This window comes from Hoplias malabaricus, chromosome 2 (genome assembly GCF_029633855.1).
Source record: "Hoplias malabaricus isolate fHopMal1 chromosome 2, fHopMal1.hap1, whole genome shotgun sequence".
Classification (NCBI taxonomy): domain Eukaryota; kingdom Metazoa; phylum Chordata; class Actinopteri; order Characiformes; family Erythrinidae; genus Hoplias; species Hoplias malabaricus.
The window spans coordinates 453,337-468,402 of record NC_089801.1 but is presented as its reverse complement, the minus strand read 5'-3'; the positions used below and the strand labels follow the sequence as shown (position 1 = coordinate 468,402).

General features: G+C 39.3%; 1 protein-coding gene across 2 annotated transcripts in view; it reads right to left on the bottom strand.

Annotated features, from left to right (window-relative positions):
* Positions 1-664: 664 nt before the first annotated feature.
* LOC136674928 (putative leucine-rich repeat-containing protein DDB_G0290503) overlaps positions 665-15,066 on the bottom strand; it is a 132,922-nt gene continuing 118,520 nt past the window's right edge. The window contains exons 2-15 of one of the 2 annotated variants that reach the window (XM_066651255.1): positions 12,631-12,731; positions 11,984-12,110; positions 11,324-11,373; positions 10,892-10,997; positions 10,327-10,485; positions 9,921-10,038; positions 9,755-9,816; positions 9,023-9,148; positions 8,420-8,508; positions 7,570-7,728; positions 6,930-7,126; positions 5,735-5,864; positions 3,389-3,573; positions 665-2,019 (exon numbers count right to left, since the gene is read on the bottom strand). In XM_066651255.1, coding sequence (XP_066507352.1) covers positions 1,824-2,019; positions 3,389-3,573; positions 5,735-5,864; positions 6,930-7,126; positions 7,570-7,728; positions 8,420-8,508; positions 9,023-9,148; positions 9,755-9,816; positions 9,921-10,038; positions 10,327-10,485; positions 10,892-10,997; positions 11,324-11,373; positions 11,984-12,110; positions 12,631-12,731 — 1,805 coding nt within the window. In that variant the 3' untranslated portion in view covers positions 665-1,823. Of the gene's footprint in view, positions 2,020-3,388; positions 3,574-5,734; positions 5,865-6,929; positions 7,127-7,569; positions 7,729-8,419; positions 8,509-9,022; positions 9,149-9,754; positions 9,817-9,920; positions 10,039-10,326; positions 10,486-10,891; positions 10,998-11,323; positions 11,374-11,983; positions 12,111-12,182; positions 12,347-12,630; positions 12,732-15,066 lie in introns of those variants that run through there. The other variant, XM_066651263.1, reaches the window with a different exon arrangement.

The window sequence follows — 15,066 nt, the reverse complement described above, 5'->3', positions numbered from 1 at the left end:
AGCTTCTTTGATTTTAGACAGATATTTCAGAGATTATTAAAATGAGCACAACCGGAGTGGAATGACTGAGCCTTGGATGAACTAATTTTGTGATCATGGTGTTGCACCTGTCAGGTAACAATTTACTTAACTTTGAACCTAAGAATTTCTAAGTGCGTCCAATCTTTGTGGTATACTTTTGTCAATCACATTCTTGTTTTTACTTTATTTACAAAATGTCCCAACTTTCTTGGAAAGATTTTTCTCACATTAATATTATTCATAGAATTTGCAGCAGGTGTTGCGGCATGTTTAGAAAATTGTATACAATAGGCACTGTGGCATTGCTTTATTTCAGGATTTCAGCCACAGTTTTTCCCATGAAATCTGAATTTTAATGGATATTTTCCGACTCTAGCCTGCCACGCCAGACCACATACCATAGGGCAGAAGTCAAGAAAATCAAATGTTCTGCCCTTTTTCTTTCTCTCTGCACCCTACCATTAAGTGAAATACCCAATCCGAGGAATCTTTTATTCTGGTGACTTTTAAATAATGCAGGCATCCAAGACGATTTTTAATGCATGAAGAATACGTTTAAGGAAACAAAAAGACACATTCAGTTCTCAGAAATATTACTTCTGTTCAGTTCAGATTTATTTATACAACTTTTTTACAATGGGCGTTGTTGCAAAGCAATTTTACAGAAATCTGTGTCCCAGCACCAAGTGAGCGTCACAGAGGCGACTGTGGCGAGGAAAAACTTCCTTAAATCATGAGCAAGAAACCTTCAGAGGAACCAAGACTCAGAAAGGGAACCCACCCTTCTGTGGTCAGTAATACTTTACAAAACAATAACACAATGATTAGAACTGTCATTACATTTTAGCTGACAACTAATATCTTACTATCTGTGCCGACGACAGGCTTGAATGTAAATATTTGCATTTTTTGGTATTTAGCATACGTACTTATCCAGAGCAACTTACAACTTGAATCATGTCACAGATTCAGGCAAATATAGAGTTAGTGCTCAAAGACCTATGATGTTGTTGCCTGCATTGGAAATCAAACCTTAGTTTTCTGCAGAAAAGATAGCTGTGTTACACACTACACGACACCAACTCATAAACATACATGTCTCACAGAAATGTCCAAGGTTTTATTTAAGAAGCTAGAAGATGTATAATGTGAGAAATAAGCAGACAGCACCATGGCTCAGCATTTCTGCTTTGAAACTGAAGTGTTCCAAAGACTTCTCAAATTGGCAAATTCAAACAGCCAGGGTTTCTGACATCTGAAGGCTAAGAAACAAAAAATCCTGTCAATTTTCAGGGCAGGGCTTTCAAGCTGGTCTGGTGACAGGGGATTCAGTGTATTTACAGGTCGGGACCAATTGTATATTCATAGATCTGCAAGTACTGAATGAAAGCAAAGGTGCTGTGTCACATCTAAGACACTTTAAACAGCATTAGGGTTTATTTTCTTGGAAATACATTTTAAGTGTATAATTCAAAGGTGATAAATCAATTATATGTGTGACTGAAATATATATTCAGGCTTCTGTTGGATGCTGTAGCAGTTAGCTTTCTCTACCAATTACATTGAGATCTCCAGGGACGTGGCATGAGCAGCAGTGTGAAAAGAGGTAGTGACTGGCACAAGGCTTTTGTGCCAGGAAGCAGGATTATACCTCAAAACATAGCTGACAAGGATGCCCCAAAAATATGCAAGTGCTACAAAGTGAATGGAGCTGGCAGAAGTGCAACCAGCAACAGTTCTCCTTTTGGTCACCTTTTGTGATTCAGGTGTTTGTTTGTCATGAGCTCTGTGGCATACTATGGTCACTGCAGTGCTAATCCATCAGGGCATCCACTCATGGCTGCAGGCTGGTTGGATGGAGGGCTTTGGGGGCTGTCCACAAAGGGTTGCAAGGCCAGCTGGCGCAGGACTATCAGTTGGGAAACTGGTCTTTGAAGGAGAGCAGCTAACTCTTCCTCGGTACTGCCCACCACACTCACCCCATTCACTTCCACTAGTCTGAAGGAGAGACACACATACATGATTTAAGCCATGCGAAGGTACTGAAAGGGGAATTTAGCTTACAAACGTTACAGGCAAAGTCAAAACCTCCTGTGTATACTTCCAAGCTTGCATGCTTCCCGCAGTTTTGTTTTGGCTGATTCATTTGTAAATGACGGGTGAATTTTTGCATGAACAAATAACAGGCAATGTCATTGTTCATCCACAAGATTTGCCTGTCATATGTGCCAGTGAAACAACAAGCCTCTGCATAACATCTGCACTTGTTCATTTCATTTTAGGCCCCATTACATCATATTGTTGGCTGAAGCAAGAAGTATACAGAGGACTTCAGATATTACAGTAGTAATAAGTCAATAGTTTATAGACACTGATCAACCATGACATAAATGTGACCTCCTTGTGGGTGAAAGGGGGTTAAAAAGGTAGGTGGGGCAACAGATGGACTACAGTCTGTAACTGTAGAACTACAGAGTGCTCCTGTATTGGAAGTGGGCGACTCTGGGGGGGCCCTGTGATGCTGCCAATTCCTGTAAACACCTAAATAAGTGGTATCACCTTAGCACTGATTTTAGGCCTAATATATTTGACTCTTTTATTAAGGTTTATGAGTGTACTTACCTTGTGTTTATAAAGCATTGGCAGCTACAAAGAACATGAAGAAACATGCCAAGAGATTCCCTTCTTTGATCAGTCGATACTTATGTTTCTCCCCTATTTTCTTCTCCTTCTCTCTTTCATACCCTCTCTTCAATGTGTCACATAAACTTTGATTCTCAAGTGTGTGTACGTGTGTACGAGTGTTACAAAACCATCCACACTATTCCCTGCCAAACCCTTACAGTCTGACTGTACATTTTTTTCTTGTTTTTATCTGTGCCTGTCCACTCATTTCGCCATCCAAGTTTTACGTTTCAGTGTTTTCCTGTTATGCTCCTAGCCTCCTACCAATAACCATAGCAACAGGGGGGAAAACCGGAGGCCTGATGGAACCTCTGTGATCCTCAGTGCGCAAAAGACTGGAAACTTTGGGATGAAGAGCCAATTAGAGAGTTAGGACGTCAAAAGAAAACATTCAGGAACTCGGGCTCACAAAGGTGAACCCTTGGCTGAAGTTAATACCTAACAAGTCACTAGTCAAAATGTGACCAGGGTAGCTTTCCTTTCCTTCCTGTGTGGGAGTAGTTTCTTCTTTACCGATCAAGCAAGGATCTAATTACTCAGAATGCTGTAAAGAGAGTCTGTAATGGGCTGGCTCATCTCCATGCCTAGATTAATTAGTGGTGCGATGCTGGATTCATATAAATGAACCAGGGCTTTCATTACTTATAGAATTTTTTTTCTAGCCATGTGTGATGCAAATTACCTGTCACTGCAGCAGAGATTACTGTTCCCTGTGTGTATCACCTGCAGGCCTAGGCCTTCCACACAGTGAGCAGTGAAGCTGTAGTGACCGCCTGGGTCTGCTCGCTCTTCAGTGGCCACCAGCATGACAGGACAGTTTGGAGACACCAGCTGGGCCAAAGAAGGCTTCTTCCTTGCTGTGTTTTCCTATCAATTCACACAAAAAACAATCAATGAAAAACAATCATTTGCTTTAAGCAAATGAATATTTTAGTTAAAACATTAAACATCAAATTCACATATACTGCCTGGCCAAATAAAAATCACAATCTCTAATACTCTGCACTCATTGTTCAGCTCCACTGACTGTATTGATTGTTAGCAACTTTCCCCCTAACCATCAGTCATCAGGACCCCCACAGGAACATCACAGAGCAAGGGATAGTTGGGTGGTGGGTCCAGAGTCTGCACTGAGTCATTGGCAGAAGGCAGGAACACACCCTGTACAGGACATCAGTCCATCTCTGAGCATTCCACACTCATGTATAAGATACACATTAATACCTTCATCATCAATGAGTGGACTAGCTGTAAGGACTAGGCTGGTTTCTTTACGTCATACTGGACCATGTCTCTTTGTGAAGCACCTTATTTGGGATGCACCTATAGAACTCCACAAGCTTGTTGATGATGGGAGAGGGAGTGTTGCCAAGCCAAGGCTTATGTTTCGCAAGAGAAGGTTTCTGGAGCTTGGTTAACAAACTGTGGTCAATACTAATGTTTAAAGTGGTGTGCTGTCAGTTATAATAAGGGGTTTGAAAGGGCTACTCTACTATAAATCGGTGTCTGAGCCAAAAGCTTTCATAGCCATGAAACACTGGGCCTGTTAGCCACTGAGACTGCGCAACACACTGACCACCAGGAGTCTGGAAAGAGGGAATAATCAAAGTGAGGCTGACTGCTGGGAGCCCGTGGCCCACCACAATTGCAGTATAATGACTACCTTTCCCACAGGAACCGTGAAACCCAATCTGTGCATTTAACCACAGCTACCTCAATGGCCTGACAGGAAGTGTATGATTGTTGTGTTTATTATTATTATTATTATTATAAATATGACAATATTAATATAAAAGAATACAGAGAGTATAGAATGTGTTGCAGCTCACCTAAAAGGAGATAACCATGTTCTTTCTGTAATATTTGAATAAATGTTTTTTTAAAAATAGCAGAAAGACAAGCAAATTGTTGGAAAACTGAAATATTCCAATGAAATTATAGCACAGTTCCAAACTACAGGACACAAAAACATTACCTAAAACTGTAGACACATAGATATGTCTCCTGAAAATTACCACAGTCCTCATTCCTTCTGTTTCCCCCGTCTTCGTAGACGCACTCATACTGTGCACTAGAACTGATCCCAGAGATTACAGGGAATAATGAAATATTTCCTTATTGATGGATAATCTCAAGCAAATAAACTGCAGTCTGCTCCTTATTAGGGCTGAGCTGGTGTAGTTCCCAGACTGCTTCGTGCCCTGACCCGTGCCTTTGACTCTGATTAGGTCATATGATAAACATTAGCACCACTGCCTTTTTCCCACCAGCTCAGCACCTGAACGCTGTGGCCTGAGGGCAGCAACGTGACACAACTTTTTTTTTTTCCAAAGCCCAGTCTGCGTGTGTCCTTTCATGGCACCTCGTTAGGCCTCTGCCAAAAGGATGAAAGAAAAAAAAAAAGGGAGGGGTTGGGAAAAGAGGTTCAGGAGGAACAATAGTTTTACACTCAGGTTCTGCCACTCCTAGATTATTTATTTATTTATTTATATATATTTAAAATGCAGGGACAAACATTCCAACTCTTGCATCTATGCTCATTGTCCGTTTTATTCAGGGCCATTTGTTATATACGTGAACTTCACATAAACCACAATTCCAGATACTTTGGAAAGGTTTATGAAATCCTTAACTTGCATTTGTGGCTGCAGCAGTGTTGTCAAGTCATGAACTGTGAAAGGACATGGTTTTTAAAAAAAAAAACAAAAAAAAAAAACATAAGCTCCAGCAGCACTGTGTCTGATCCACCCATACCAGCTCAACACAAACTAACACACCTCCACCATATCAGCGATGATCCACCACCCAACTCATACCTACACTCTCCTGGTGATTCTTTGCGGGCATTTAAAGAATAGTGTGAAAGGGCCACAAAGTATGCAGAGCTACAGAAAGACTACAGTCCATTATTGTACAACTAAAAGTGCAAAAGGAGGCCCTACAACGTACTAATAAATTATTGTGGTCTAAAACCAGGTGTTTCACTTTCATTGTCCAACCCCTGTAGCTTTGGTCATTTCTGCCTCACCTTTATCTCCGTTTCCTCCAGCGCTGTCTGCAGATGAGCCACATGTCGATTGAGGTGCACCAGTGAAATCTCATCTTTAAACACCTGACAGTTCAGTCTCATCTTCTCCAGCAACCAAACCTCCGCCCGCCTGGAGCACAAACACACATGACACCCACGAAAGCACACCCACGGACTTTCACACACTGTGCAACTTAAAGTTTATTATGTCATTGTACACTAATCCGTCACTGTCACGGTATCACTGTATATTTTCAATAAATGTATTGCAGTTCTGTAAATTAATATGTGAATGGGATGTTTAGTACAGTATAAGAATCAATAAATGTAAGCGAACGAGACATAAGAGGTGAGTTGAGTGTGTGGGGGATGTGAAATGATTGGGTAATGTCAAAGTCATGGTTATTAATGGCAGCTTATAGGAAATCAAGAATGTTCTTATTAACAACACACGATAAGGTTTTGTTTAATAAGAAAATTGTCCAGAGTACCTAACATGAGAGAAAGCACTTAGAGGACAGTGCATCTGAGAGAATGAATTCAAAGTATTGAAAGGTTGGGAACATAGTCTGATGAATTGCAACAATCCAACAACGTGCACCAAGAAAGGCTTTCACTTGTCCAAGCTTAAGATAAGCATGGAGACATTCATTTTGTTATTTCTGGAGAAGTTCACTTAAACTGAGCTCATGTTTACAGGGTAGCCTTGAAGCCCTCAGCAATGTGGCTTAAAGTTAAGTGGCTTATCAGATAATAAGGAGTGGCTGGACATGATGCATTACTTTACTATTATCAATGGTTGCCTAGGATCTGTGGTTTAAAGAAATGTCCAAATCAATCACACATGGCCAAACTGAGACCCTCCAGATTTCTTCTATAGCCTCATACTGATGGCTTTGATACTCATTCTTTTTAGTTTCATTTTTTTCCCACCAAGTTAACATCCAAAAAGCTGTTAACTAAAGTACATCTTATGTTTCTATGGTATGTGCTGTAATGAGCCACTTATTTTGATTGTTTTATTTCTTTTGATTGTTTTCTTCCTATAAACCTTGGGTATTCAATTGAAATTAGTTGCCAAAATGCTCTCCCAGCAAATTTTCAAACCTTATATAATCTATACAGTGTATACCCCTCCATCTCCATTTCATATCATTTCAAATATACTTATTGTCAATTTTCAAAGTGTACCTACATGTTACTCTGCTCAGGTTGAACACTAAATTTGTCCCTCAATCTTTGAAGACTGTGTCTCTTTTCCTGCAATTGATCCTGGGTCTGATTTAGACGTCTCTTTAGCTCAAGGACGTCCAGCATTTCGGTGTCCAGCTGTCTGTCCATGTTCTTCAGCTCACAACAAAATGCTACTAGCCCATGGTGGAGCTCCTGAACCTGAGAATCATACATATTCAAAATGATCCACATGTAGGAAGATGAAATAGTAAATGAAACCCTTTGTGCAGAGGACAAAAAGCTGTCCACTGGGAGATTAATACTACTCTGACAAGCTCAACTTAAACAAGGTAGAGTATGTACAGCATGTAACACACATTCAAGTGTCGCATTATTTATTATTCACACTCAAATCTAATCATCATGCTAATCACAAACATAGTATCTGACAAGGTGCTGATTATGCTCGGATATATTCTTAACTAGTGGACTACATCTAATAGCTATAACAGCAGCACCCTACCACTTTTATAGAGTGGTCAACATCATAGTAACATCTAGAAATGGTATCGTTTACATGTATGTATGGTCTACAAATCACAATGTACAGTAGAACTGAAGATAGCGTATTGCACTGGATTGAACTACTGGAAATGACACACCTGAAGAATGACATTTTGAAGAGAGTCCACCTGTTGATTTAACTCCTGAATCTTCCATTTCCCTTCTTCTTTACCTTCCTGGTTCTTGATTCGGAGATTGTTTTCAAGTTTATTTACTAAACTGCTTTCAGAGGATTCTGGAGTATTACTGGGTTTCTCCTGAATTGTTGGTTGAAAGTAAAATCACAAGACAGGCATTACTTTTCATATAGTAATCGGGGGAAAAAACTCAGAATAAAGAAAAGATGATTCTCAGAAAGTTATTAGGAGCATCTCCATGAATATTAGGAACTTCTGTATGATCAATAACATGATAATAATGCTAATTATATGTAAGCGGTATATCATTTGTTTGCATTTGAAGGGTCCTACAGCTTTAACTTACTCTCAATCATATACGCATTCTTTTCATGTCAGTATTAGACACAGTGTTTTAGATTCAATAAGGCATGATATTTTGTTTACTACTACATTTGTTTTACGACATGTGTCAGAAAGGAGTGACCAGCAATGATTTGTTGGTCCAATTGTGTCTAGTTCGACGTCCACATAATGTTTTATGTGTGTGGGCCTATTTTCCTGATCACCACGCCTCTTTCACACGCTGGTAATTTAGCAGCAGCTCATTTGAGCGCTGTGAGCACCAGCTCTGTTACCGACAGAATGGAGACAGACATATCTCATTCTCATAATTACGACATAATATCTCATAATAACGAGATGCTTATCTCATAATAACAACATACTGTGGATTTTTATATACGTGTGTGGTAGCAATACGCTTCCGTGCATATGTGTGCTGCATATGTTGTAAAAGTTATTGAATTCTGTCATGAATAATGAATATTACCTTTTTATATAAGTCAAGCTCCAATAGTTTGGTTTCTGAACCTGAGAAATTAGCAATTGACTGGTCGACAGATATCTCTTCTGAAGAGCCTTTAAAGAGAGACAGATGATGTAAAAATCTAAGCTCACACATTCAGCACGTTCGCTCTGACATTATGCTCACTGACCGTTTAATCTGCTCCACTTTGTAGCTCTACAGTTAAAGACTGTACGTAATATGCTGCTCTGAATACTGTTTTAGCCCCCTTTCACCTTGTTCTTCGATTGTTCATGGACCCCACAGGACCACCACAGAGCAGGTAAGATTTGAGCAGTGAATCATTCAGTGTGTTAGTGTTTGTTTTGCTGATACTACTATGGATCAGACACATCAGTGCTGCTCAAGTTCAAAATCCATGCAGACATAGGTAGAACATACCAAACTACTCACAGACTATGACCTGAGGCAAGGATTGAAACCAGGACCCCATGTCCCTGGAGCTCCTTGTTGTGTCACCACTCAGCCCAATCCCAATGTTATACAGCAGAAAGCTCAGAGAAACCCAATAAACAGATGTTTTGAAATTGTACACCACTGTTGTTCTGATGCATTCGAATGCCATACCTTCCTTGGTTTTCAGGCTGAAATTACTCTTGTCTTCTTTTATTCCCAGCATTCTTAGACAGGATTCCATGACTTTCCCGACACTTGTATCTCTTGGTGTTCTCAAATGGACTATTTGCTCTAATGCTAAAAAAATAATAAGACAACCTTTGTAAGCTGTAGTATCATGCATCAGTTAAACCACATTTTTTTAGGATTTCTAAGTAAAATAGTTTTATAAATAACAATTAAAATATTCAAAAATTTACTCCTGGCGAAGTGAATGTGAGGTACTTTCAAAACACCATTGGACTTTAAGAACAGCTTTGTACAGTTGAGGGTACATTTACACTGTCTGTACCTTTAGAAAACTAAAATGTACTTGTAAAGGGCCTCTTTTCTGAAAGTGTAATTTATTGAAGGCATTACATTGAAAGACAATGGTCATTGTTTACCATGGCATTTGTCCTATGGTGAATGATAGGAATGTGATACAGAAAATTTTAGTTGCCTTTTAACCAGTCACTAATCAACATGAGAAGTCTCTGTCAATATCAATATCTGTGTTGTAATTCTCATGAAACAAATAATGCTGGGAAAAAGTATGACAAACTGATATAACATCTTACTTCAGAATGTTACCGATGTCAGCACAGTAGACAGAGCATTGTTATGAAATTGTATGAACTTGCTATTTGTGGCTTTAGCCAATGGTAGGTTATGTGGACTACAACAACATTAGTAATGTATTACCATTAACCGTAATCTCCACAAGATGAGAGTTTCTGTAAATGTTCACATTTTGCCCTTTGTGTCTGTGAGAACGAAACAAATCACATATGAAACATGTTTAACAGGGTATATAATTTTTGTAAGTGATATTAACTCAATATTTTGTCTGGCCTGCACCGACATGTACCTGAATTTATGTGAGTTTTGGTTCCTGGTGATGCTGTTGATTTGTGGTAAGGACTTCGACTTGGTCATGGACACTAAAGCAGCAGTGAATTTTTCAACATTGTTGGGACCAAATGTTTCTGTTTTAATAAAATGCAACAAAACAACATTAAAACAGATATTCTAGGCATAGCCCCCCACAGGACCATCATATTAAAGACATGGTTTCTACCCTCGTTGTCCATTTACCAGCTCTGTTTATCATAAATGTGCACTTTGTTGTCATAGAAATAAATATTTAATACACCTGCCACTCTTCATACTTTGTAAGCCCACTATCACCCAGATCTTCAACAGTGGGCACCGTGTTTAGAAGCTCCTATGGGGGTTCTGATTGCTTTTATGAATGATAAAATAATGTTTGTTACCAAGAAGGGAGTCCAGTTTCTCAGTGGTGGTATTGGGTGGGTGAAGTTCCTTGTAGATGGCAGACAACAACTTCTCTCGCTCTTCCACACCAGACACTTGGAGGATATCCAGAGTTCTGAGGTCAATGCAAGCAATGTGGGACCCATTAAGTTCTGCCTCTGTGAAATGTAACAGTCCATATTAGCAGTAGCAATACCACTTTCCTTATACTTTACAAAAAAAAAATGTTCATACTTATCACCCATTACATCTACCGTACAGATTTACTATTACCAATAAGTTGATGCTCAGTTTGTCAAATTAAACAAGCCAAATATTTTGGGATGCACACGTTGTTGTGATTCCACTATCAGGTTCCAGTAGGTGATGGAAGGTTCACCACATAAATTTGTGTATTTTGTCTTTTCTTACTACATCTTTAAATACTAAAAAAGTAACAATAACATTTTCCTTGCTACACAAAATGTCACCAGTGTGGAAATAATAATATGCTGTAACCAATAGAGGTGAATAAGACAGAGAGCAGTGTTTACGGTAGGTGATAGTAAAAAGCCAAGACCGTACCTCTAATGAAGGACAGGCATTTCTCAAGGCCAATGCTGCTGAACCACTGGCAGACCTCCTCTACATTCAGCTCTGCTAGTGTTTTGGCTCGGTGCCTGTTTGAGTCCTGCAGCACACACATGAACCCAACAGGCAAATGTGAGGGTCCCATATTACACAAAATTAAGCTGACTGTAATGTTCCTTCCTCATGGTTTAACTCCACTTATTTCCAAATAATATTTTGCCATTATGTATTTAGTTAGTTGATTTTTTTTGTAACTCAACCCCTAGCATTGGAAAATTACACAATAAAGCAGTAAAGCAAGAATGTACCTTAATTATGAATTTTTGGTTATAGGTACTGACTAACTGATGGTGGCAGCCTTACGTTGCTCTTAGGAGTTTCATTCTCTGTAAATATTTTGGAGATTTGAGATGCAACTAAGCTTACTTGTGCTCCAAAGTTTCCATTCTGATCCTGTGACTGAGGGATGTATGATGCTGAAAAAAGAGAAAACATATATAAGTTTACTGGTGCGTTGTGTGATCATTTACAAATTCTCTCATTCTTCTACTTTGAAAAAGATGAGAAGAGAGTTCTATTGTAACATACAAGTCAAGAAGGCAGGATGCAAACTTGTGGTTTGGGTTTAATGTGAGAAATAAAAAAACAAGCAAAGAAAAAAACTAAATTCATTAAGGCTTACAAAAAAGAAGGTTACTGACAAAAACATTAAACTACGTAAAAAAGGAACCTTATGGGCTTATGGTGGCTAGCTAAATCATAAATTCTGCTCCGTGGAATATTACCCAGTTGAACACACACAATAAATGCCAAGCAATGGACAAGACAACAACAAAGGGTACGTATACACAGATCAAAAAGTATCTCCTGGACTCAGTCGGAAACTGTGGCAACTGACAACCCCGAGGGGGAAGGGAAAAGCAAGGGTCGAGCAACAGAACCACAGCAAAACAAAACAAAAGAGGGGAGGAGGAAACAGTGCATGAATACAGGCCATCATGTTAAAGATTGGACACAATCTAAGATACAAATTTAAAACCAAAACCCTTTATATAAAGCAGTATATAAACAAAAAACATTAATTACCGACAGTTATTCTTCTTTGCTTTGGTGAGCCTTCATCTTCTGAAATGTCATCTGAAGAATGGCACATGGTGTGAAAAGTACTGTGTGGAACTCTTTCCTCCAAGCTGCAAGATCTTGTCACTGGTTTCTGTGGATCAGACAAAATTCTATATAATATATATATACATACACACACAAGCATACAGGAAACAAATTATACCTGCCGTTTGGGGGTCCTGACACTGAAGAACAGTTTGAAAGGGGCTAACAAAGTATACAGAGCAACAGGTGGACTACTTTTTGTAACTGTAGAACTACAAAGTGCAACTCTGTAGACAGTGGAGCTGATAAAATGGACAATAAAGGTAGAAATGAAGAGGCAGTTTTAATGTTATGACTGATCTGTTTACATAAGACCTAACAAACCTTTATCCATTTTCCTTCTCTTCCTATAAGGTGATATTTTAAAATAAGAGTCTTAGTTGGTGAAATTTCAGAATAAAAGTGCAAGGACTTATCAGATTATGAGAAATCCAGCTTCCCTAATAATACTCCAATGTTTTAGTCTCATGAACTTCGAAATAATGTAAAGGCTCAGATCAAGAAATAGTAAAAAAAAAAAGTGTTATTTGCTGGCTGAGGTACCTTTGACAAAAGGTCTCTCTTACCTTTTGATGAAGTAGGAAATCCATGTTATTGCTGAAAGGTAGAAGTTGTAGTTCTGTCTTTAATAAAACATGGTTATTGATGTCCTTATTGTTCAGATCATCTAATGGATGGGGAAAAAACACAATATAATATAAATAATAATGAAAAAGAAATCATAAACCTTTGGCTTAAGGGTTCACAAAGTCCATATCTGCTTTACTGAGTTTCATTAAACACAACTAAAATCCTGGCTGGAACTGAGTTGACAATGTCATATAATTGAAAACTAACACTCATATCAGTAGTTTGTATAGCAAAGTGTCATATATATACTGCCTGGACAATAAAGTCACACACTCTAATATTGTCTATTTTCTCAGCTCCATTGACCCTGTACATTGTGTAATTTGTAGTCCACCTGTTGCTCTGCATACTTTGTTAGCTCCCTAGTGGCCTATGCTCATTCAGTGTCCACTGTATTATTCACACCTACCCTGTTGCTCCAGTTTGTGGATGTAAAGTCAGAGACAGTAGCTTATCTATTACTGTGCAGTTTGCTTTGATTATTCTGTAGTTCAGTATATGCTGCCTGGATATTATTGGTTTGTGGACATTTCTCAGTAAAGCATGGACACTCTAGCTGCCCTTTGGTGTCTCAAGGCCTAACAAAGTGTGCAGAGCATCAGTTTAACCACAGTCTGAAACTTTAAAACTACAAATTGCACCTGTAGGGAAAGTTTGAGCTGATAAAATGAAAAATGAGTGCAGTGTGTGATTTTGGTAAGGGTGTATCACTGAGCATATGCACATATTGGGAGATTATGTTTTAGCTTTGCTACTTTATTAAAAAATGCATTAGACACATCTCTTTGACTTTGTTGGATATTGTGATTGCAGTTGCCTGGTAACTCAAAGAGACAAGTAAAGCCTAGCTGGCAAGTGGCACATATTTGTGACAAAGCTACACTTTCCCACAGAAAGCAGACATTCTAACATTCCCACCACATTGCTTGCTTATGAGTTCCGCCACTCTCATAACAAGTATAAAAATGGAAAGGCTGGAAACGGTCATTCCGATATGACAGTCTCTTGCTTTAATAATGCGGCCCTCTGACCCGGCTCAATCAACTCCTCCTAGGATCGGTGGCTATATCTCGCATGCACAGAAGGTTTGCGCAGATACTTCACCTTTTCACACTAGCTACTTTCATCATCGACCGTTCCCTAAGCGTGTTACTGACTTTGGAATCTGGTCTCTGTTTGACCACCCTGTTCTCATGCCAAGCCATAAACATCATCTCTCAACACAGTCAGTAATAAAGCTTAACTAAGTACATCCAAAATGATTGATGATACCATGTGTGAAAGCTAACAAAATGCACATCTCAGTGCACAGAAGCACAGAACAAGATGTGCTTGCTTGACTCCTTCGTCCATGACTAATGGAGAAAACGTCTCTGTTTGTGCACAGCATGACTTATGTCCCTTGGACAGGGCACCCGGGGCCCAAATAAGAGAAAGAAAGGTCTGGGAAAGCGCTCCACATGCCATGCCCTGCAATCAGCCTCTGGAAGTTCCAAACTTGTGGACAGGAAGAGTAGATGTGCAGAGCCTGCCACATGACAGAAGGGAAAATCTCTGTAATGCTGATAAGTTACCACAGGTCAAGATCTGATGGAGCAAGTGCCAGAAACACAACATTCACTCACAGAGATACACACAGAAAGATTCTCACACACAGTGATGAAAGTAGTGGCTAAAGTTGGACTTGAAGAAAACCAGTGGATTAAGGGTACGACGTGCCCTTTGGGACCATGGGAAGGGTCTAGGCTTTTATTTGTGAGCTCTTTCCTTAAGAAGAATGAGGGATAATTTTCAGTCAATTAAAATAAAAAGCTTAGAAGTGTTTGATGTAACATTATACATTCTCATATTGAAGAACCGAAAATGTCTGTATTCTATATTAAACCCACTCATATAAAACTTAACATTGATCATCTCATACAAACAGAACATATCAACATGTGTCATTTGTTAGTATCAACAATTCTCAAAGTTCACATGTTGGTTGCAGTGGGGAGTATCACCAGACAGCGTTCTTTGAAGGGACAGTTCTAGAGTGTTCCTCAGTCAAGGGTCTTCAAAGCACAAAGCAACGTAGGCTATCCCCTGAGGTTTGAACTAAGAGAAGGGCTATTGAAACATTTGAAGATGGTCAAAACACACATTGTGTTGAATTTTGCTTCATATCTGGCTGCATGGCCACAGACTGGTCAGAGAGCACTTGCTCCCTGCCCATTGTCAAAATCACCTGATGATTTGATGCACCAGGACATAAGGCTTGTTAATAAGACCCTGTTGTCTTTCCCCTGCAGCACGGTGGCACAGCAGGTAGTGTCGCAGTCACACTTCCCACAGTGTGGGTTCGATTCCTGCTCCGGGTGACTGTCTGTGAG